Genomic DNA, 23,890 nt, shown 5'->3' with positions numbered 1-23,890 from the left:
CTTGTTGTTGATTCTTTACAAAAAAATACAGTTTTATATCTTTATGTTTGAAGCCTGAAATGTGGCAAAAGGTCGTAAAGTTCAAGGGGGCCGAATACTTTCGCAAGGCACTGTATACACTGAGTTAATATGATTTGACAGATTTATATATCATGATAGCAACATCTTACGACTAAAAGTACACGACTAAAAGTACACTAGAAATGATATTGAATGATTATTTTGTAGTTATAAATCACACCTAAATGTAAATATTTACAGTAATTCATCTCAGGTAGGGGATATAAAAAAGGATGACCTATCAGAACACCCTCAACAGGTGCAGAGGGCAAACTCTGGTTTAGAACACACACACCGTTCTGTCTGACTCTAACCAACTCCTTAGGGCTTTGGCCAATGTGGGCTGTGTCTGAGAGTAAAGTGACAGATTACCTGGCTCCAGTGTGGGCTGTGTATGAGAGGAAGGTACCAGATTACCTAGCTCCAATGTCGGCTGTGTGTGATAGGAAAGAGACAAATTATCTGCCTCCATTGTGGGCTGTGTATGAGATTGCAAGACCAGTTGTTCCATTGAGGCAGGAAGCTGAGAAGGAACTCTCCCACTCCCAGGAAGTAGACCACCTGTGCGATGCCAAAGAGGGGAGCAATGACGGCAGTACGCCCCCTTCTGGAAAGCAGAGGGACACTCTTGGCGCAGAATCTTCCTGTTAGAGGGTCGTGATATAGTGGTGTATCTACAGTACCAGTCAAAAGTTTGGACACACCTACTCATTCAAGGGTTTTTCTTAATTTGTACTATTTTCTTAATGGTAAAATAATAGTGAAGACATCAAAACTATGAAATAACACCCATGTAATCATGTAGTATCCAGAAAAGTGTTAAACAAATGAAAATATATTTTATATTTGAGATTCTTCAAAGTAGCCACCCTTTGCCTTGCTGACAGCTTTGCTCTTGGCATTCTCTCACCCAGCTTCATCTGGAATGCTTTTTTGAAGGAGTTCCCACATATGCTGTGCACTTGTTGGCTGCTTTTCCTTCACTCTGTAGTCCAACTCATACAAAACCATCTCAATTGGGTTGAGGTTGGGCAAAGGGTGGCTATTTTGAAGAATCTAATATCTAAAATATATTTTCATTTGTTTAACACTTTTTTGTTTACTACATGATTCCGTATGTATCACGTTTCAGGTAAGACCCAGATGCAGACTAGGTCGAAGTAACAACAGTTTATTAATTCGAAAAGGGGCAGGCAAAAGGCAGGTCAAGGGCAGGCAGAGGTCAGTAATCCAGATAGGTGGGGCAAAAGTACAGGACGGCAGGCAGGCTCAGGGTCAGGGCAGGCAGAATGGTAAACACAGAGAAAACTAGGAAACAGGAACAATCGAGAGACAGGTAGGCTTGGTAGTCTTGAAGAAATAAAACGAATTGGCAACAGACAAACGGAGAAAACAGGTATAAATACACAGGGGACAATGGGGAATATGGGAGACAACTGGAGGTGGGTTGAGACAATCACAAAGACAGGTGAAACAGATCAGGGTGTGACAATAGATATTATTTCATTTTTTGATGTCTTCACTAATATACTATAATGTAGAAAATAGTAAAAATAAAGGAAAACCCTTGAATGAGTAGGTGTGTCCAAACTTTTAACTGGCACTGTATATTCTAGCCTAAAATGCCTTCTCCGTTTATTTCATAGTACCAGTAGATGTTGTCATGTTCTACCATCAGACAATATTGATATAATCAATCAGAAAAGGCCTGTCAAAACCAGGAGGGAAGCAGTGGAAGAGTTAGAGTGAGAAGGAGAGGTTACCTGATGCAGTCTGTCACTCTGCTGTAGGTGTCCTCCTGACTTCTCTGTGTCATGGTCTGAATTCTGGTCTTAATCGCTGAAACACACTAACTGTATCAAATGGTTTACACGGCAGGCATAATCAAATCAAATCACATTTTATTTGTCACATGCGCCGAATACAACAGGTGTAGACCTTACCGTGAAATGGTTAAGTACAAGCCCTTAACAAACAATGCCGTTTTAAGAAAAATAATATTTAAGAAAATAAATGTGAGCCTTTCTCTGACACCGACTGGTAAATAGGTCCTAGATGGCAGGAAGCTTGGCCCCAGTGATGTACTGGGTCGTACGCACTACCCTTTGTAGCCCCTTGCGGTCGGAGGCCGAGCAGTTGCCATACCAGGCGGTGATGCTCTCGATGGTGCAGCTGTAGAACTTTTTGAGGATCTGAGGACCCATGACAAATCTTTGGGGGAATGGGCATTGTCGTGCCCTCTTCACGACTGTCTTGGTGTGTTTGGACCAAGATAGTGTGTTGGTGATGTGGACACCATGGAACTTGAAGCTCTCAATCCGCTCCACTACAGCCCCATCGATGAGAATGGGGACATGCTCGGCCCTCCTTTTCCTGTAGTCCACAATCATCTCCTTTGTCTTGATCACATTGAGGGAAAGGTTGTTGTCCTGGCAGCACACTTTCAGGTCTCTGATCTCCTCCCTATAGTCTGTCTCATTGTTGTCGGTGAACAGGCCTACCACCATTGTGTCATCTGTAAACTTAATGATGGTGTTGGAGTTGGAGTTGTGCTTGGCCACGCAGTCATGGGTGAGCAGGGAGTACAGGAGGGAGGTGTTTAGTCCTAGGGTCCTTAGCTTAGTGATGAGCTTTGAGGGCACGATGATATTGAACACTGAAGTCTGTAGTCAATGAACAGCATTCTCACATAACTGTTAATTTAGTCCAGGATGGAAAGGATAGTGTTGAGTGCAGTTGCGATTGCGTCATCTGTGGATATGTTGGGCCGGTTTGCAAATTGTAGTGGGTCTAGGTTTTCTGGGCTGATGGTGTTGATGTGAGCCATGACCAGCCTTTCACAGCACTTCATGTCTACAGACGTGAGTGCTACAGGTCGGTAGTCATTTAGGCAGGTTACCTTGGTGTTCTTGGACACATGGACTATGGTGGACTGCTTGAAACATGTAGGTATTACAGACTCGGTCAGGGACAGGTTGAAAATGTCAGTGAAGACACTTGCCAGTTGGTCAGCGCATGCTCGGAGTAGACGTCCTGGTAACCGTCTGGCCCTGCAGCCTTGTGAATGTTGACCTTTTTTAAGATCTTAACCATGTGCCTCCTGAGTGGAGCAGTGGTCTGAGGAGTCATCACTACAGACCCTGGTTCAATCCTGGGCTGTATCAGAACTGGCCAAGATTGGGAGTCCCATAGGGCAGTGCACAATTGGCAGTGTTTTCTCCAACACATTGGTGCAGATGGCTTCCGGGTTAAGCAGGTGGGTGTTGGTGGGTCATATTTCAGAGGAGGCATGACTCGATCTTCGCCTCCCTAGCCCGTTGGGGAGTTGCACAAAGGAGACAAGATCAAAATTGGGAAGACAAAGCAGGTAAGCGAGCGTGATCTAGAACAGCTGGTGCTCTCATCCATGCTTCAGTGTTGCTTGAATAGAAGTAATTTGGTTCATCTGGTAGGCTTGTGTCACTGGGCTTCCCTTTGTAGTCTGTAATAGTATGCAAGTCATGCCACATCTGACGACCGTTGGAACCAGTTTAGTAGGATTCAATCTTAGTCCTGTATTTACACTTCATCTGTTTGATGGTTCATCTGAGGGCATAGTAGGATTTATTGTGTGTGTGTCGGGTTAGAGTCTGGCTCCTTGAAAGTGGCAGCTCTACCCTTTAGCTCAGTGCGGATGTTGCCTGCAATTCATGGCTTCTGGTTGGGGTACATACGTACGGTCCCTGTGGGGACAATGTCATTGATACACTTATTGATGAAGCCGGTGACTGATGTGGTATACTCCTCAATGAAATCAGATAAGTCCCGGAACATATTCCAGTCTTTGCTAGCAAAACAGTCCTGTAACTTAGCATCTGCGTCATCTGACCACCTCGGTATTGAGCGAGTCACTGGTACTTCCTGCTTTAGTTTTTGCTTGGAATCAGGAGGATAGAATTATGGTTAGATTTGCCAAATGGAGGGCGAGGGAGAGCTTTGTACATGTCTTTGTGTTTGGAGTAAAGGTAGTCTCCTGTTTTTTCACCTTTAAGTTTCTCTGCATTAAAGTCCCCGGCCACTCGGAGAGCCACCTCTGGATGCATATGGCTTTATACAGCTCGTTGAGTGCGGTCTTAGTGCCAGCATTAGTTTGTGGTGGTAAATAGACAGCTACGAAAAGTATAGATGAAAACTCTCGTTAAATATTGTGGTCTACAGCTTATCGTGAGACACTCTACCTCAGGTGAGCAAAACCTTGGGACTTCCTAAAAATGTGATTTTGATCACCAGCTGATATTGACAAATAGACACAGACCTCCACCCCTTGTCTTACTGGAGGCAGCTGTTCTGTCTTGCCGATTCAAGGCAAAACCATACAACTGTATACACACTCATACCTGTATACACACACACAACTGTTCTTACCATCCACAGGATTAACTCCCACAGCAACTGTACTGCCAGCGAAGCAGCCTGATGCAAAGGACACATAGAAGGGAGTGGGGCCATTAGCCCCACGGCCACCAAGACTTTTCAGATTGGCAAACAAGGAAGTAGATTATGGAGAATGGCACGTCCCTAAGCGAACAGAGGAATGGTCCAACAAATGTGAATCATCTTAATTTGTTTATGTTCTTGCAAGGTTTCTATTGTGTCTCTGTGCAGGTTACCTCAGGAGTGTGGCCCCCAGGCCCTTGTAGAGCCCTGCGATGCCCTGGCTCCACAGCAGCTGAGCTGCATTGCTGTATGGGACCTCAACTCCACTGGGCCCCCAGGGGCCCAACTACAGCCTGGGACATCAGCTTCCTCTGAGCCTCTACGTGTGTCATAACACACACAACATCATCATTATCATCAGTGTGACATCATCAACCAGGGACAGAGAAGCAGGAATGCCTCAGGAGGTTGGAAAATAAAAATACATTTGGGGAATCACAGGAACACAAGGAAGAGTCACAAATGTGGTCAAGCAATAAAATAACAATTTTACATTGATACAATAACAATGCTGGTTGTTACTGGTTCTAACTGATCAGATCCCTGTGATCTGTTTGTGTTTGTTTGGCTCACAAGACATTGGTTAGTCATGAAACAGTGACTGGGAACAGGGGAACATACAACCTCCTCTCTCCTTCTTCTAACCATCTCTCACCTATCCACCCTGCATCCTGTAACTGAATCTTTAGCATCTCCATGGGAGTGGTTATGATGACCTGCACCAAGAGATGGAGAGATGGAGAGACAGAGAGATGGAGACACAGAGAGATGGAGACACAGAGAGATGGAGACACAGAGAGACGGAGAGACAAAGAGATGGAGAGACAAAGAGATGGAGAGATGGAGAGACAGTGAGATGGAGACACAGAGAGATAAAGAGATGGAGAGACAAAGAGATGGGGAGACAAAGAGATGAAGACACAGAGAGATGGAGAGACAAAGAGATGGAGAGAGAGAGAGATGGAGACACAAAGAGATGGAGAGGCAGAGAGATGGAGAGAAAGAGATGGGGAGACAAAGAGATGGAGAGACAAAGAGATGGAGAGACAAAGAGATGGAGAGACAAAGAGATGGAGAGAGAGAGAGATGGAGACACAAAGAGATGGGGAGACAAAGAGATGGAGAGAAAGAGATGGAGAGACAAAGAGATGGAGAGACAAAGAGATGGAGAGACAAAGAGATGGAGAGACAAAGAGATGGGGAGACAAAGAGATGGAGAGACAAAGACATGGAGAGACAAAGATATGGAGAGACAAAGAGATGGAGAGACAAAGAGATGGAGAGACAAAGAGATGGAGAGACAAAGAGATAGAGAGATGGAGAGACAAAAAGATGGAGAGACTGTGACTGTGTTTCAGAAGAGTTCAAACACCCAGGCATGACACACAACTAGTGTGCATAATTACTGTTGAGCCACAAGATGGTAGTAGAAAGCTGTCTGAGGCTGATTCCTCAGCTGAGTTTACCTGACATGTTTTTTTATATTTTATTTTTCATTTCACCGTTATTTAACCAGGTAGGCCAGTTGAGAACAAGTTCTCATTTACAATTGCGACCTGGCCAAGATAAAGCAAAGCAGTGCGACAAAAACAACAACACAGAGTTACACATGGGATAAACAAAGGTACAGTCAATAACACAATGGAAAGATCTGTATACAGTGTGTGCAAATGAAGTAAGGAGGTAAGGCAATAAATATGCCAATAGTAGCAAAGTAATTACAATTTAGCAATTACACTAGAGTGCAGATGAAAATGTGCAAGTAGAAATACTGATGTGCAAAATAGCAGAAAAACAAATACAGATATGGGATGAGGTAGTTACTTGGTTGGATGGGCTTTTTACAGATGGGCTGTGTACAGCTGCAGCGATCAGTAAGCTGGATCGGTAGGATGGTCAGTTTTACGAGGGTATGTTTGGCAGCATGAGTGAAGGAGGCTTTGTTGCGAAATAGGAAGCCGATTCTAGATTTAACTTTGGATTGGAGATGCTTAATGTGAGCCAGACACCTAGGTATTTATTGTTGTCAACATATTCTAGTTGTCCACTATTCAGGACCGTTCAGAGTAGTGATGCTAGTCGGGCAGCGATCGATTGAAGAGCATGCATTTAGTTTTATTATCATTTAAAAGCAGTTGGTGGTCACGGAAGGAGTGTTGTATGGCGTTGAAGCTTGTTTGGAGGTTTGTTAACACAGTGTCCAAAGAAGGGCCAGATGTATACAGAATGGTGTCGTCTGCGAAGAGGTGGATCAAAGAATCGCCAGCAGCAAGAGCAACATCATTGATATATACAGAGAAAAGAGTCGGCCCTAGAATTGAACCCTGTGGCACCCACATAGAGACTGTCAGAGGTCCAGACAACAGTCCCTCCAATTTGACAAACTGAGCTCTATCTGAGAAGTAGTTAGTGAACCAGGCGAGGCAATCATTACAGAAACCAAGGCTGTTGAGTCTGCCGATAAGAATACGGTGATCGACACAGTCAAAAGCCTTGGCCAGGTCGATGAAGACGGCTGCACATTAGTCTTTTATCGATGGCAGTTATGCTATCGTTTAGGACCTTGAGCGTGGCTGAGGTGCGCCTGTGACCAGCTCGGAAACCAGATTGCATAGCGGAGAAGGTACGGTGGGATTCGAAATGGTTGGTGATCTGTTTGTTCACTTGGCTTTCGAAGACTTTAGAAAGGCAGGGCAGGATGGATATAGGTCTGTAACAGTTTGGGTCTAGAGTGTCTGCCCCTTTTGAAGAGGGGGATGACCACGGCCGCTTTCCAATCTTTAGGAATCTCAGACGATACGAAAGAGAGGTTGAACAGACTAGGAATAGGGGTAACAACAATGGAGGCAGATAATTTTAGGAAGAGAGGGTCCAGATTGTCTAGCCCAGCTGATTTGTAGAGATCCAGATTGTGCAGCTCTTTTAGAACATCAGCTGTCTGGACCAGCACCACAACCCACCAGCATCTCCCTCAGCAGGGTGAGCTTCTGACTGAGAGAGAAAACAAATGTCATAATTATTTTAGTTTAATGACTTTGCTAATTTCTCTGGATGGTCTGGTGCTATCTCAAGTGTTTTACATACATTAAACAACATGCATACAACTTAAAACTCCCTGTTTCTACATGCAAAGGACATGACCATAAACATGCATAAAGCAATAAACATACCATTAATGATACACATGAAGAAACACACATAAACACACACACACATAGTCTTAGAAACATGTAAATAATTCACGAGCGCTGGTGACTCAATAATTTATCAGCCATGTTCTTGGTCCCCATGGAAATGTTGGGAGACGCGAAAGATAGCCCAGGTATGTCATGCAGATAATGCTGCAGGGGCCTATGGGATCGGTCCTATCATCCATGCTGTATGTTTACAAAATATTTATACCTCTAATGTATTGCCACTAGATCCCAGCACATAGTGAAGATATTATTAGAATCCTATTTGTGATATGTATATAAAATCCAAACAAGAAGTTAAGTTATAGCTCATATAGTATACACTACATCTTTCAAGTACATCTATTCAAAGAGATCAGAGTGGGCAAGAGGTTGGTGTACCAGTCAGTTACAACTGGTGTAGGATTGTATTTGACAGGTAGGTGTTTGAAAGAGGCCTCTGAGCACTACTCACCCATCCTTGGACAAGTGTTGTCTAAGGAAGTCATTGGCAGCTAGTTTGATGGCCTTCTCTGGCGTGACCAGAGTCAGGTTCACAGCAGCACCTAATGGTCAAAGAAATAGAGAGACACAGAGTCAAAAACAAAGAACATGCTCAAACACACACACACACACACAATTTTGTCCTACCTCTGAACATGTCAAAGTATCCCTCTGATCTGATGGTCTTGATAAGGCAATGTGACCTGTGTAGTGAACATTAATAAGGATTGCTGTGCAAAGACCTTAGAGAATCAACCAGATTCTACAAGGTAAGCAGATACTACAAGCAAACTACACGTTTGTTTTAGAATAAATTCACCCAGCTGGAGGTAAGGCAGGTGGAGCTGCAACAGCAGGTGATTACCCTCCAGTCAGCACAGACCCAGACAACAGTCCAGCACAAAAACACCCCCTTATCCAGACCTGGAGAGCTGGAGGTGGAGAGAGATATATCTGCACTCTGAGACAACATCAACAGGAGAAAAAGAAGGAGCAGGAGAAGAACAGAGCACTAGAGGGGAGGATCAGACTACTGGAGGAGAGGGTGAGGGGGATGTCGTGTGACAGAGAACAACCCACTAGAGACGTGGCCACCCCCGCAGGGAAGCAGGCAGAACAACCAACCTCAGCTCCCAACAAAAGTCTTGACACCACAGCAGAACAGTCCACCCCAGACCCTGACCACGTCGACATCACAGCGGAACAGACAAATGAAGAACCCCAAGCCCAGGGGATCTCACCCCCTCTGAGCACCCCCACTGTCAGCCACCCTGATAGCCCTCCTGACAACTCCCCCACACCCACTGAGGACATACACAAGACATAGATTGTCCTCCTTATGGACTCAAACGGGAAATATATACAAGAAAATAACTTTTTCCCAAACACAGTGTGTCTAAACCCTGGTGTCCAAACACCCAACGCGCCCTAGAGATTCTGTCTGAGGACCAACTAGGTTCACCTAGCCACATAATAATACACACAGGCACAAACGACCTGAGAGTACACTCCCTCAAGTCAACATGCACACACCCCATTTAGGACCTCTCAGATCAGTCAGCCCACTGTCAGAGAAAAATCACAGTCTACTTCAACAGAGCAGTACTCAATCATGAGGCATCAAAGCCCAAGGTACTGAGTAATATTAAGAAATGCTATCGATGGAAGGAATGTAGTGTGGAAACCTACCAAAAAAACTATTAGACAACCACAAATTAAATCCCTTTTAGACAACTTCCTGGACAAAACGTTCCACTGTAATAGTGAAGGTGTAAACTTGGCAGTAGAAAATCTGAAGAGTATATTTGACCTCTCAGCTTCCCTATCAAATCTACAAATCTCAAATAGAAAACTGAAGACAATGAACAACAAAGACAAAGGGTTTGATGAACAATGCAAAAACCTAAGAAATAAATTGAGAAACCTGTCCATCCAAAAACATAGAGACCCAGAAAACCTGAGTCTACACCTTCACTATGGTGAATCACTAAAACAATACAGAAATACTCTATGGAAAGAGAAGGAACAGCACATCAGAAATCAGCTCAATGTTATTGAAGAATCCATAGACTCTAACCCCTTCTGGGAAAATTGGAAAACACTAAACAAAAAACAATACAAAGAATGATCTATCCAAAATGGAGATGTATGGGTAAACCACTTCTCCAATCTTTTTGGCTCTTTAAACAAAGAACAAACAGCAAAAATATATGCATGATCAAATACAAATCTGAGAACCCACTGGATTTTCCAATTGCCTTAAATGAAAATAAAAACTCTCCAACCCAAAAAGGCCTGTGGTGTTGATGGTATCCTCAATGAAATGATAAAATATACAGACAACAAATTCCAATTGGTTATACTAAAACTCTTTAACATCAACCTTAGCTCTGGCATCTTCCCCAATATTTGGAACCAAGGACTGATCACCCCAATCCACAAAAGTGGAGACAAATTTGACGCCAATAGCCGCCGTGGGATATGCGTCAACAGCAACCTTGGGAAAGTCTTCTGCATTATCATTAACAGCAGACACGTACATTTCCTTAGTGAAAACAATGTACTGAGCAAATGTCAAATTGGCTTTTTACCAAATCATTGTACGACAGACCACGTATTCACCCTGCACACCCTAATTGACAAACAAACAAAACAAAACAAAACTTCTCATGCTTTGTTGATTTAAAAAAAGCCTTTTACTCAATTTGGTATGAGAGTCTGCTATACAAATTGATGGAAAGTGGTGTTGGGGGAAAACATACAACATTATAAAATGAATGTACACAAACAACAAGTGTGTGGTTAAAATAGTCAAAAACACACACATTTCTTCCCACAGGGCCATGGGGTGAGACAGGTATACAGCCACACCCTCTTAAACATATATATCAACGAATTGGCGAGGGCACTAGAACAGTCTGCTGCACCCGGCCTCACACTACTAGAATCTGAAGTCAAATGTCTACTGTTTGCTGATGATCTGGTGCTTGTCACCAACCAAGGAGGGCCTAGATCTTCTGCACAGATTCGGCCAGAACTGGGCCCTGACAGTAAATCTCAGTAAGACCAAAATAATGGTGTTCCAAAAAAGGTCCAGTCACCAGGACCACAAATACAAATTTAAGCTCGACACCGTTGCCCTAGACCACACGAAAAAAACGATACATACCTTGGCCTAAACATCAGCGCCACAGGTAACTTCCACAAAGCTGTGAACGATCTGAGAGACAAGGCAAGAAGGGCATTGTATGCCATCAAAAGGAACATAAAAGGACATACCAATTAGCACCTGGCTAAAAATACTTGAATCAGTTATAGAACCCATTGCCCTTTATGGTTGTGAGGTCTGGGGTCCACTCACCAACCAAGAATTCACAAAATGGGACAAACACCAAATTGAGACTCTGCATGCAGAATTCTGCAAAAATATCCTGTGAACAACGTAGAACACCAAATAATGCATGCAGAGCAGAATTAGGCTGATACCCACTAATGATCAAAATCCAGAAAAGAGATGTTAAATTCTACAACCACCTAAAAAGAAGCGATTCCCAAACCTTCCATAACAAATCCATCACCTCCAGAGAGATGAACCTGGAAAAGAGTCCCCTAAGCAAGCTGGTCCTGGGGCTCTGTTCACAAACAGACCCACAGAGCCCCAGGACAGCAACACAATTAGACCCAACCAAATCATGAGAAAACAACAAGATTATTACTTGACACATTGGAATGAATTAACAAAAAACAGAGCAAACTAGAATGCTATTTGACCCTAAACAGAGAGTACACAGTGGCAGAAACCCTGACCACTGTGACTGACACAAACTTAAGGAAAGCTTTGACTATATACAGACTCAGTGAGCATAGCCTTGCTATTGAGAAAGGCCACCATAGGCAGACCTTAACCATTTGCATATCGTTACAACACCGTATATATACATAATATGACATTTGTAATGTCTTTACTATTTTTAATCTTCTGTGAGTGTAATGTTTACTATTTACTAGAGTAGAAATCCATATCAGAACAGTAGTCTGACACTCAGTTAAAGCTTTGAGAAACATCTGTGCATGGAAAGTACTTGGTTTATCCCTGGGCATAATAGTATTTACCTCATTGTTGTGTTGCCTGGCTACCTGAAATGAAGAGTGTTCATTCATTGAGCCATGCTTTCAGAAGAAGCTGATTGTATAGCCACCCTCCTTCTGGACCAATCACATCAATCCTTCCCCTCCACCCCTCCCTCAATGCTAATTCTAACCCCCACTCTTTCTATTTCCTCTACTCCTCCTACTCCTCCCAGATCTCTCCTGATTTGTGTGTGTGCATTGTATTTGAATGGAGCAAGAGAAAGTAGAGAAAGCGAGAGGGAGATGGGACATCCAATACTGTGATTAGAAATATGGGTGTATATCTTGAGGTCTAGTCTGTCAGCTCACAGCACTCCTTCTCTCTTTGCAGGTTTGTAACAACATACCTTTGACCAAATATTTCACTTTGTTGTCTTTATAAATGTAGCTCAGTTGGTAGAGCATGGCGCTTGTAACGCCAGGGTAGTGGGTTTGATTCCCGGGACCACCCATACGTAGAATGTATGCACACATGACTGTAAGTCGCTTTGTATAAAAGCGTCTGCTAAATGGCATATATTATTATTATATATTATCTTCTGTGCAAAAACCTTGGTCATAGAATAGTACCTAAGAGAAGCCACGGGAGTGGTCTGTCTACTCAATGTCTGCTTTCATTTATATGTACAGTACGAGCTCATGTATTTTTCATTGCCAGGAATGGATTACATGTGGTAATTTTTTATTTATTTTTATTTTTTATTTCACCTTTATTTAACCAGGTAGGCTAGTTGAGAACAAGTTCTCATTTGCAACTGCGACCTGGCCAAGATAAAGCATAGCAGATAAAGATAAAGATAAAGGAGAGACTTACCACATCTAGTTTGTCAATACATCATGAATAGATACATCCACATAACACTATACCCATTCCACCACCTACCTGCCTTGCACATTCAGATTTGAGTGTTATGATTGTCAGGTAAACCTGACTTAACATTGTTCACCCATTAACTACACATCATTGCTCACCCGGTGAACCTTCCACATACATGTATTTGGGGATCAGGGGATCAAGACATGATGCTTATGTTTTCCTAGCTGCATTTCAGGGCTCATCACATAGATGCTGAGTGCAACTGCTGAGGCTACTTATTTCTACTTGGTGAAGCTGAACCCTGTTGCTAACCATTACACATCTCAGGTGAAGTTTATCAGGATATAGCGAAATCTATGATATTGATATTGAAATATCTATTGCTATTGACATCACTTTGAGCCCGAAAGTTCATATTTTCAAATTAAGAGTGACAAAAACTGAAAACCTAGGAAAGCCATATACTGTACCTGGGTTACAATTCCTCTGTGTTACATTTGTATGTCTGTGCATATTTTACAGTATGCCTGTAATTCTGCATTCTGTAATAATGAGTGGTTATGTTCAAAAGCCAAACTGTATACTAATTTTATGCATATTATCTATCTACGTTAAATTATACATAGCCTACTCATCTAATCTCAATAGAGTTGCATAGTATGTTGAATCGAATCCTCATTCAAACTGCCATGTTCCATTAACATTAGGGGCATCCATCCTCTCCCCTTTGGCCCTTATCCTATGTTTTTCTCAGCTTCTTCTATGTCTATCCTATGAAAAACATGTACTATGTACGGCTGGTCCACTGTCCAAATGTCCCAGTTACTAGTTGTAAAGGGCTGACCCGTTGCCAGTTGAAAGCTGAGAAAATGTCAACCCCAGATCATTTGAGTATACATTTCAGGAGTTGAACATTTCTTTCCAACCTTCCCAGTCCTATCATACTGATTCCAGAAAGAGATTCAGTCTCTAGTTGCGTAATCACTTTATTTTTGCAACACTTATGAAATACATTGTATACTAAGTTTCAGTACCATGTTCCTGTCTATTATCAGAACATTTGGGCAAAATCATTTTTGAGAATATGACATTTTTTTAACCAAAAGCAGTAATTAAGAGCAGTATAGTTGTTTGGATTGTGGTCCTTCAGTTTGGCTAGTAACCACCTTTTTTTAGGTTCAGTATTTCTTGGGGAGTCCTTGGGGTCTGAATCGGTTGGGGTCCCCTCCATTACGTCCCCAGCGGTTAGCCTCCTGGTCAGCTGCTGAGTCCTCATGTCCTCGACCACTGGAACCCTGAACCATCTCCCGGCCATCACTGAGAGAGGAGAAATATTACATAAGTCACAAGTCAACCACAGTGAACCAATAATGGTAAAATTGTCTTTCTGACCAGACATTTTTTATTTTATTTTTATTTTTTACAAAATGTGGCATAAAGAACTAAATGGAGAAAGTTTTGATCAGATAATTTGATGAGCAACTGAACCACATTATAAGCGTCTCTCAGATATTTGAGAATCACCCACCTGATGACTGTTGCTGCCCACCTGCCCCCTGGTCCTCTCCTGGCAGCATCATAGTTGCCCCGAGCGTGAAAGTACTTGTCTGAGTTTTTCCAGTTGGCGTCCTTCATGTCGCCATATGCACGCCACATGTCTTTAGCACCTACAGGGTCAGGAGGACACAGATGTTGAGTTTGACACTTACAAGGAACTTTACAACATTTCAAACCACTAGCCTCAAGAAACAACAATGACTTTAAAGGAGTCCTCGAATACAGTACATTGTTGATCTTGAATGATTAGTTACTCTTGAATGATTTGTTACTCTTGAATTATTTGTTACTCTTGAATGATTTGTTACTCTTGATTTGTGTATCTATTTCTGTCAACAATGAAGAAATAATGATTAAAGTGTATAAATGGACCTCGAGCAGCTTCACCAGGGAAGTGGTACCACTGAGCTTGAGCCCCCACAATAAGGGTCAGAACAAGTCCAGCTAGAAGCAGCTTCATACTTGCAGATGTGACAGACTGAAAGGAACATGGAGAGAGAGAACGTAGGCTACTATATGAATTGCTAACATATTTACAGATAATTTATTACATTTAAACTGTGACCGCCTCATATAACAGAGCTATCTCTTACCTTTCAGCTTCTTAGTTAGTCAGTCAGTCAGGCAGTTTGATCTCCCTTGTGTTGGTTTATGGTCCGCAGCTTGTTCTTATATTCCACTCAGACCAAGGAGGATTTTAGTTTTGCAAAAGCTGGAATTCCCTAACTTCGTCCTCCCAAGTTATTACACTCAGAAGTGTCTGTCCGCTACACAAGATGAGGAATTTCCAGGTCATTACAAAATTAGATTACCTGCTCTGAAGTCTTGGGCAATAAGGAGGATACTCCTCAATTGTGTAACTCGGCCTACTGCTTTAAAAACCAAGACATCAAAATGGGATGTGTCAGCATTAATAAGACTAATGGGGGCAATGAAGTTTGTTTTTCTGCTTTTAATGTCGTAATTGTCATGATGGATGAGGTGCCAAAAGTTTGCCTCTCACCTAATATGAGAGAATGATTCCTTATGATATGATTCATTATAGACTACTATAGTAGGGTAGAATACAGGTATTTAATAGACATAGACATGAAAAGCACTTCACATGTCCACATCGTACAGATTGCACCTGTATCTTACAGGTTACACAATCACTGCTCCCCCTCACACCTATGTTGCTGTTCATTGATTATTGATTTCCATTACCATTAGTATCTATCTTTTTTATCCTACTACTGGTCACAATTACGCTTGTTTACAAATCAAATCAAATTTTATTGGTCGCATACACATATTTAGCAGATGCTATTGCGGGTGTAGCAAAATACTTGTGTTCTTAGCTCCAGCAGTGTAGTAATATCTAACAATTTACAGCAATATACACAGATCTAAATGTAAAAGAATGGAATTAAGAAACATATCAATATTACGACAAGCAATGTCGGAGTCCGAAGTATAAATATATATATATATATATATATATATATATATATATATATATATATATATATATATATAAAAATATATAAATATATGTGATGGGATGTATAGACATTATCGACGGTATGTGGATCTAATATTTAGTAATATCTGTAGAATAGGTAGGATAGAATAGTATATATACAGCAATAGTTGAATGGGATGGCATTGACTAGAATACAGTACTATACTGTACATATGAAATTAGTAAAACAGTATGTCAACGTTATTTAAAGTGACCAGTGATTCCATGTCTATGTACATAGGTTAGCAGCCTCTAAGGTGTAGGGTTGAGTAACCAGGTGGTAGCTAGTGACGAAGTTCAGGGTAGGGTACTGGGTGGAGGCCGGCAAAGGATGGCTACAGTCTGATGGCCTTGAGTCAGAAGCTGTTTTTCAGACTCTCGGTCCCAGCTTTGATGCACCTGTACTGACCTCGCCTTCTGGATGATACCAAGGTGAACAGGTTGCGACTTGGGTGGTTGTTGTCTTTGATGATCTTTTTGGCCTTCTTTTGACATCGGGTGCTATAGGTCTCCTGGAGGGCAGGCCTTGTGCCCCCGGTGATGTGTTGGGCAGACCGCACCACCCTCTGGAGAGCCCTGCGGTTGCGGGTGGTGCAGTTGCGGAACCAGGCAGTGACAGGATGCTCTCAATGGTGCATCTGTAAAAGTTTGTGAGGATCTTAGGGGCCTAGCTGGATTTCTTTAGCCTCCTAAGATTGAAGAAGTGCTGTTGAGCAGGGGAACTTGAAGCTTTTCACCTTCTCCACTGCGGCCCCGTCGATGTGGATGGGACGTGCTCCCTCTGCTGTCGACATGTGCAGTACCTTCAGAAAGTATTCACCTCCATTTACTTTTTCCACATTTTTTTGTGTTACAGCCTGAATGTAAAATGTTTCAATTAAGATGTTATGTCACTGGCCTACACACAATAATGGCCTGCCCATAATGTCAACATGGAATTTGGGTTTTAGAAACTTCTACAAATGAATTCAAAATGAAAATCTGAATTGTCTTGAGTCACTAAGTATTCAATCCCTTTGTTATGGCAAGCCTAAATGTGTTCAGGAGTAAAAATGTGTTAACAAGTCACATAATAAGTTCCATCGACTTATTCTGTGTGCAACAGTAGTGTTTAACATGATTTTTGAATGACTACTTAATATCTGTACCAGACACATACAATTATCTGTAAGGTCTCTTAGTCAAGCAGTGAATTTCAAACAAAGATTCAATAACAAAGACCAGGGAGCTTTTATGGGACATACTGCAACAACAACAAAAATGTATATGGATAGTTTAAAGTACATAGCCCTCTTAGCATCTAGTGAGGCCTACCAGTTTCTGGATATAATAATAATAATATATGCCATTTAGCAGACGCTTTTATCCAATATAATCAATATAATTATATAATAATAATAATATAATAATTTTGCACGCCCAATTTTTCAGTTTTTGATTTGTTAAAAAGTTTGAAATATCCAATAAATGTCATTCCACTTCATGATTGTGTCCCACTTGTTGATTCTTCACAAAAAAATACAGTTTTATATCTTTATGTTTGAAGCCATGAAATGTGGCAAAAGGTCGCAAAGTTCAAGGGGGCCGAATACTTTCGCAAGGCCCTGTATATGATGAATAGAGCAGCAGCAGTGTTTCATGAGTGTGTGTAGTCAGTATAAATGTATGTGCATGTCATGTGTATGAGTATTCATTTTTTTCATGATAAATATTTGTTTTAGTTTCAGTTTTAGTTGAACATTATAAACTTTCAGCACAGTAATGTTTTGTTGGCAGTGAAAGCCAGCTGAGATGCCAGTTCTCCTTTCCTAACAGCTCTGACTGGAAATGAAACTTTGGAATTTCCTCAACATCACATCCTGTTTTTGACAGTGTTACTATTGTCCTGTCCAAAACAAACCGTAGCACCAAATAGACAGTTGAAATTAAATAAAGACAATGTTTTTCCCCATCAGGGCATGGTTATTAAATGACAGACGTGTATTTGTTTGAAATCTATCATTAGATGGTTTCATTTCAAAGAGACTATTCATATTGTTGCAAAATGCCATAAATCCACCTCAGAGAAAACAGTACCACTGCAATGTTTCATAGTCAAATGTGACATATCCATATGGCTACATATTTAAGAACAGTACAAATGACACATTGCTCATAGATGTAGAACCCTAGATAGGATGTCATAGACCCCCCTGTACACAAAGGGCAGGGTTGGGGAGTAACAGATTACATCTAATCCGTTACATGTAAAGGATTACAAAAAAGTGTAATCCATTTCATTCGCAGCTAAATTGTAATCAGATTAGATACTTTTGACAAACTAGATTACTTTTAAGTTAACTTTTAAATTCAGAAAGGATGTTTGAGAAAATAAATGGACACTTGTGTTCAATGACATTCAAATTAGCATTTAAAAAATGTGCAGACATAGGTGTTTCCGCACGAGCGAACACAAGTCAGACTTGAATGTTAAATTGGTTTCCACCACATTTTAAACTGATGAATTTTACATAAAAATATTGAGTTAATATAGCAAAGGAGCCCACTCTGGTATTGACACATTCACTCAAGCCAACAGCTCGTAGATACAGCACAGGTATCTCCTACAACAGGGATGAGCAACTTAAAATTGTGGGGGCCACAACAAAATCTTTATTCCGACATGTACATAAGGTTGGATGGAAACCTGACAGTAAATTTACTCAAATGTATCCATAAGCACTTGAATGAAATTGATGGATAAAGCATTGGAATGAAACTCAATACATTGGAAGATACAGTAACACAATATTACAAAGGCTTTCCTAATGTTTGGTGTACTCTGACAGTATATCTATTAAATCCTTTCAGAGCCAACAGGATGTTGAGGTTTCTTAACAAGAGCATTGAATCACTGGGGCCCTGCACACATTAATATTGCAATGGGATCAGCTGAATTTGCTTAAATAATTTTAGAAATATCAGTGCCATTCTAATCAATATAGTCACTCAATTCAAGGTTCCACTAGCGCTTCAAACTTCTTGAATGGGCCTTATTCCATCCATTTTGTGTCAGACCAGTTTTGATCAATGTTTGTTTAACTGTCTGAATGCTGACCATTTAGACTAATCTTTAGACACACACCAGCAGAAATCAGAATCCAGAGGGTTTTTATTTCACGACAACTGCAATCAAAACAAAAGCAGGGAATGCTGTCAATTTTGAGAGGCAAAGAGCTACTGGCTTATAGGAACTGGAGGTTGAAGCTTAGTGCAAACTAAGGATTCAAGGATAAACTTTGATGCCAGTCCCTGACAGAAAAATAGACTAATCAGATCTATCAAGCTAGACAGAACTACATCAAGAAAATAGAGGGTCTATCTATTCGCGCTCCTTCCCCAAAGTGTGTTTGTCAAACAGGTACTCGGCCATGCCGTTCTGCGGGGCACCCATGCGGCGGAGGTTGGTCACCCAGTCACCCAGCTCCTTTATAGACTTCACCTGCTCGTCCAGGTAGTGTGTCTCAATGAAGTCACACATCTGAGAAAAAGAAAAGAACAAGAGCACAAGGAACAGTTTAGCAAAACTTAGTGGAGTGATGCCTCAAACAGAACAGGGATGAATAATCTAGGTTTCTTCTAGACCCTAGATGAAGTTTTTTTACAACCCAGAGTAGTAAAACCATGTGCCCCACTGGACTTGAACTGACGAAAGTGTACACGGAAAAACCTAACGTAGGTCAGGCTTTTCATATGTGAAATGTGGGTGGATTAGATTCAGATTTAAACGATGACATTTTTAACATCTTGCAGTTGAAACATGGTATTTTGCCTTTGTATAGTTCTTGTCTCCAAATACTCACGTGTGGGTCGTTGTGTTCAGAGCAGACCTTGTGCAGGTCCAGCAGGGACTGGTTTACACTCTTCTCCAGCTGCAGGGCACTCTCAAGGGCATCCACACCGCTAACCCACTCATCCTTCTCTGGTTTCTGGAACAAGCCATACATATGCTGTTAGAGCAGCAGTAGTGCTTCCACACCACCCCCCACCAGCTTATGTCAGAAACTGGAGTACACATTATTAAGCAGCCAATCAGTCAAGTTTAACATTTCTGTTTTCTTAACCCCTCATTGCATTACTCTGTAAGCAAAGTCTGTCTTTCTCCAGGATCCAATATGGCTGCTGTTTAATGTTCTCTCATTGCAACCATACATTTTCCCCTGACAGTTTTGATCACTGGCAGCAGTTTAAATGTCTGTGAGAGATAAGTGGTCCACACCCTCAATCTCCCATTGGCCCTCCCTAGATGGGCACTACCATATCCCAATACTAAACTCCTGTTGAAAGCACGCATTTCCTGACAGGCAAAACATGGACGCACACACAAGCACTTGCACACACAATCACCTTTATGTCCTGCAGGAAAATTCTCCCTCCCCTCTGGTTCTGAACTTTCATTAGCTTCTCAGCGTGCTCACGCTCTTCGTGGGACTGGTTCTTGAAAAACTTCGCAAAGTTGTGTAGGGCCTGGTCATCACGATCAAAGTAATACGCCTGAGACGGAGAGAAAAATAAAGACCTTTAGTTCAAAGCTATCTGGCTGGTTCCACTTCTATCATGAAAAGCTGATCACAAGACCTTAACTTTGTCAAATCGAAAGCCCAATATCAAAATATTCATCTTGACATAAGTAGTGGCTGGCTATCAGTGGAATCAATGTGTGTTTAGTGATCGCACTTTTTAAACATAACACTTTTGGTCCCCTAAAATAGTTGGACTGAGACAAATTAACAAGTGTATTAAAATGTACGTATTTGGTCCCATATTCCTAGCGCACAATGACGACGTCAAGCTTGTCTACACAAATTGGTTGGATGCATTTGCTGTTTGTTTCAGATTATTTAGCATCCAATAGAAATGAATGGTAAATAAAGCATAATTTAGGAGTCACTAAATAGAATGTTAAACACATATACACTACCATGATTACAAATAGTGCTGACTGAAATTGTGAATAATAAGTGAGAAAGTTAGGGGCCTAAAGATGCTAGCCTCCCGTTATCAGTGATGACTGGAAGAAAGCACTTTAAAATACTTTGATTAATATCTTAGTGAGCCTTACGGTTGTGGAAGGCTTATATTTAGCCTAGATATAATTTCACAAGCCTGAATTCATGATTATTGCCAACTTCTGAAAGTGAATTTTTCAAAGCTTATTCAGAGCGTGTGATAACTAAATAATATAATTACTCACATGGTCGAAAACAATGATTTAGGCCATGCCGCCCAGTCCTAGTATTAAAATGAGTGCCTGAGCCCAGGGTGTTGAACACACCAATCTGCACCATCATGGGGTATAAACTTTACACCGCATGACTCCGTGGACCTGTAATCTAATCATCAGTCATTCAATTTGTCATACTAGTCTCCTTGACCACGTTTACCAAACCCTTCCCTACGACATCTCCATTCTAGTCTCTTGCTCTTACCATGGACAGGTAGACATAGGAAGCGTACAGCTCCAGGTTTATCTGCCGGTTGATGGCAGCCTCACAGTCCTGATGGAAGTTCTGTCTCACAGAAGGCATGTTTCTGAAATTGAAATACATCATAAGTGTCAAAAGAGGAAAGGAAGGCATGTTTCGGACACTTGGTTCAATGAATTCCGGCACTTAAAACAGCATGGAGGGCACGGATGCCAAAGTGAAGACTGTCACTCTTCAATAATTCAGTCTAACGTTACAGAAAGTTGGTGCCATCAGGTCATAGTCCATGCAATAGATAAATGGTTTGTTTGGTTATGAGGGGGTCGACCCCGCCCAAAATACATACACAGATTAAGCAGATGGTCTGCTATAAGGGCGACTGCACTTCCTGATATAGCCTCGTTTTTTATTTGGTTCATTAAGAAATGCTACCAGCTATGACTGAACCCAAACGAATTGGTTCCAGGGTGTGGTTTGATAGGTGGGAAGAGTCCTAATTATGATTTGGGTTAGTCTTTCGATAAACCTCTGGCGCTACTTCGGAACATCTATAAATTACCCCAATTATCCCATTTACACTGTAGTCAATTTTGACAGTAAAATAAATGTTCGGCATTTTATTGATGTCACATGGGATATTCATGTCACACAGCGGTCAAAGGCATTGTATCGCAGTGCCTCAGGTTTGGCCTTAACTGACTAACCCAATTAAATAAGTATTTTTTTTTTAATGAAATTTTATTTTGATAAATGAAGTTTATTTGAGCGAAGATAAAAATGTTTAAGTTGTTAACGAGAGCGAATTCAGACAGACAATGTTTAGTTGATAGCATTTCGCGACTTTCCCCACTTAATTCTACCGCAAACGAGGAGAGCTCACTGAAACAGGCAGAGAAGAACAAAGGGCGCGGTGTGCGTAGGAGATGGCGAAAACGCTACGTCTGGGATCGTAGCGACTTCAATTGGTGCTGTGACGACGCAACGGCAAATCAAGGAGACGACCACTGAAAAAAAAAAGTTCACAATACTGGACGCCAGAATTTGACTAAACAAAGATATGAAGTAAAACACCGTGTTATCGAAAAACACCGCCATAAGACAACTTAGCTAACTACTAGTAGCTATTTAAACATTGTTAGATTACACCGCGTTATTACGTTATCGTCGCAAGCTTGTTGACGTTAACTAGCTGGCTACAGTAGGTAGCGTAGCTTGTTACATAACCTAGTTAGCTTGCCACCCTCACTAGTACGGCCTTGGGCGGCAGTGGCTAGCTAACTACGTTAAGTTAAATAATCCTTCCAACTATTATGCCAACCAGCTAACGTTAGTTTAGTAACTTATTTATTCTTAGCTAGATATATTATTTGTCTTACCTTGTTTTTTCTGTTCCGAAGTGGTGGTGTGAGTGATTCGAAGTGGTGGTGTGAGTGATTCGAATTGTTCGTATTAACGATGTTCCGAAATGTTATGGGTAGCTTAATCTAATTTGGTTCTTAAAAGGGATGAATTTCATCAAAAAATAAATTGCTTCGAAAGAGTAGAAGGTTGCCGTTCAAGCACTGTTGAAGCAGGTAACCTTTACTCTCGTCTGCAAACTGATAATCGTGAGCGTTGCGCAGTGGTTAAATAGGGAATGACGTCGTCAAAAGCAGTAAGGGGAGGAGATTGGCGCAATGAGGGACTGTCAAAGCACATAATTTTTTCATATAAAATATTACTCTATTCGGTCAAACTATTGTAAACTATATGGTAAAGCAAGGCACTTGTTTGAAATCCTTTCTTACTCAGTGAGCCATAGCAAATGGATGAAAATGATATCACATGAGTAGAGCTTTGAGCAGGGTTCCCCAACTGGCGGCCCGCTTCAAGTGATTTTTATTTGAGCAATCTGGGTGACAGGTAGCCTGGCGGTTAAGAGCGCTGGGCCACTAACTGAAAGATTGCTGGTTCGAATTCCCGAGCCAATTAGGTGAAAATTATATGTTTGCCCTTGAAAAAGGCACTTAAGCCTAATTGCTCTTGATAATAGTGTCTGCTGAATACCTCAAATTCATTTTCAACCATAATAGAGAGATCATATGCAAGCAAGGTTTGAAATAATTATGTTTTAGCCAAATATTATATCTTCCTGGGCTTCTTGCAGTCAATTTGCAGTCTATGTTCCAGCACCACTCAAGAAGAAATCGGCCCGCGGCTGCCCGCGGCTGAATCCCTGGCCTAGAGTTTTTCCAGACCACCAGACAAAACCAAAAAAATACTAGGCTAAGGCTCCCAAGGATCGACCCAGAGTTTTTCCCAGGTCAGGTCACACTTTAAAAACGGCTGGCCTTACACAATTAACAGGATTAATCAAATAAGGAACTAAACAGTCACGTAGACCACATTTTCTTAGCAGAGATGCAGACAATTCATGATATTTGGTAACAGGTATTTTGAAGAGGGTATTTGAATTTCCCAGAAGTGACAACAGCAGAACAGATGTCATAGTCTGATCGACACAAAATATCTCAGAATCCCAAACACAATGGATGCCACACATTAAAATCACATTAAAATAGGTTATGAGAGTCTAACTGTGGCCACATGAATGAGATACCAGCAGTGAAATTACTTATTTATGGTGTAGTCCTACTTAGTTGATTGGCATTATCATGGTGGAAATATAGAGCAAATTCAGATAAGTATAAAAAACCATGATAAA

At 41.4% G+C, this 23,890-nt stretch overlaps 2 protein-coding genes and 1 pseudogene across 2 annotated transcripts; all 3 read right to left on the bottom strand.

Annotated features, from left to right (window-relative positions):
- Positions 1 to 381: 381 nt before the first annotated feature.
- Positions 382 to 8,906, bottom strand: LOC118362599 (mitochondrial glutamate carrier 1-like; annotated as a pseudogene).
- Positions 8,907 to 13,628: 4,722 nt separating this feature from the next.
- LOC118360234 (serum amyloid A-5 protein-like) lies at positions 13,629 to 14,974 on the bottom strand. The gene is made up of 4 exons (XM_035739525.2): positions 14,811 to 14,974; positions 14,590 to 14,695; positions 14,189 to 14,327; positions 13,629 to 13,977 (listed from the first exon to the last, which is right to left on the bottom strand). The coding sequence occupies exons 2-4, from the start codon at positions 14,675 to 14,677 to the stop codon at positions 13,839 to 13,841; spliced, it is 366 nt and encodes a 121-aa protein (XP_035595418.1). The 5' UTR covers positions 14,678 to 14,695; positions 14,811 to 14,974; the 3' UTR covers positions 13,629 to 13,838.
- Positions 14,975 to 18,854: 3,880 nt separating this feature from the next.
- LOC118360226 (ferritin, heavy subunit-like) lies at positions 18,855 to 22,809 on the bottom strand. The gene is made up of 5 exons (XM_035739512.2): positions 22,563 to 22,809; positions 21,190 to 21,292; positions 20,108 to 20,254; positions 19,564 to 19,689; positions 18,855 to 19,241 (listed from the first exon to the last, which is right to left on the bottom strand). The coding sequence occupies exons 2-5, from the start codon at positions 21,286 to 21,288 to the stop codon at positions 19,083 to 19,085; spliced, it is 531 nt and encodes a 176-aa protein (XP_035595405.1). The 5' UTR covers positions 21,289 to 21,292; positions 22,563 to 22,809; the 3' UTR covers positions 18,855 to 19,082.
- Positions 22,810 to 23,890: the final 1,081 nt, after the last annotated feature.

Source organism: Oncorhynchus keta, chromosome 2 (genome assembly GCF_023373465.1).
Source record: "Oncorhynchus keta strain PuntledgeMale-10-30-2019 chromosome 2, Oket_V2, whole genome shotgun sequence".
NCBI classification, from domain to species: Eukaryota; Metazoa; Chordata; class Actinopteri; order Salmoniformes; family Salmonidae; genus Oncorhynchus; species Oncorhynchus keta.
Note: the sequence above shows the minus strand (reverse complement) of the source record. Positions and strands in the feature narration are given on the sequence as shown.

What these genes read in the sequence shown, in the direction of transcription:
- LOC118360226 (XM_035739512.2), bottom strand. Translation starts at nt 21,288, where the DNA reads ATGCCTTCTGTGAGACAGAACTTCCATCAGGACTGTGAGGCTGCCATC. An exon ending in CCTATGTCTACCTGTCCATG is followed by an intron (nt 20,255 to 21,189) that starts GTAAGAGCAAGA and finishes TCTCCGTCTCAG; the next exon opens with GCGTATTACTTTGATCGTGA. An exon ending in TTTTCCTGCAGGACATAAAG is followed by an intron (nt 19,690 to 20,107) that starts GTGATTGTGTGT and finishes GGCTTGTTCCAG; the next exon opens with AAACCAGAGAAGGATGAGTG.
- LOC118360234 (XM_035739525.2), bottom strand. Translation starts at nt 14,677, where the DNA reads ATGAAGCTGCTTCTAGCTGGACTTGTTCTGACCCTTATTGTGGGGGCT. An exon ending in CCCTGGTGAAGCTGCTCGAG is followed by an intron (nt 14,328 to 14,589) that starts GTCCATTTATAC and finishes CTGACCCTGTAG; the next exon opens with GTGCTAAAGACATGTGGCGT. An exon ending in TGGGCAGCAACAGTCATCAG is followed by an intron (nt 13,978 to 14,188) that starts GTGGGTGATTCT and finishes CTCCTCTCTCAG; the next exon opens with TGATGGCCGGGAGATGGTTC.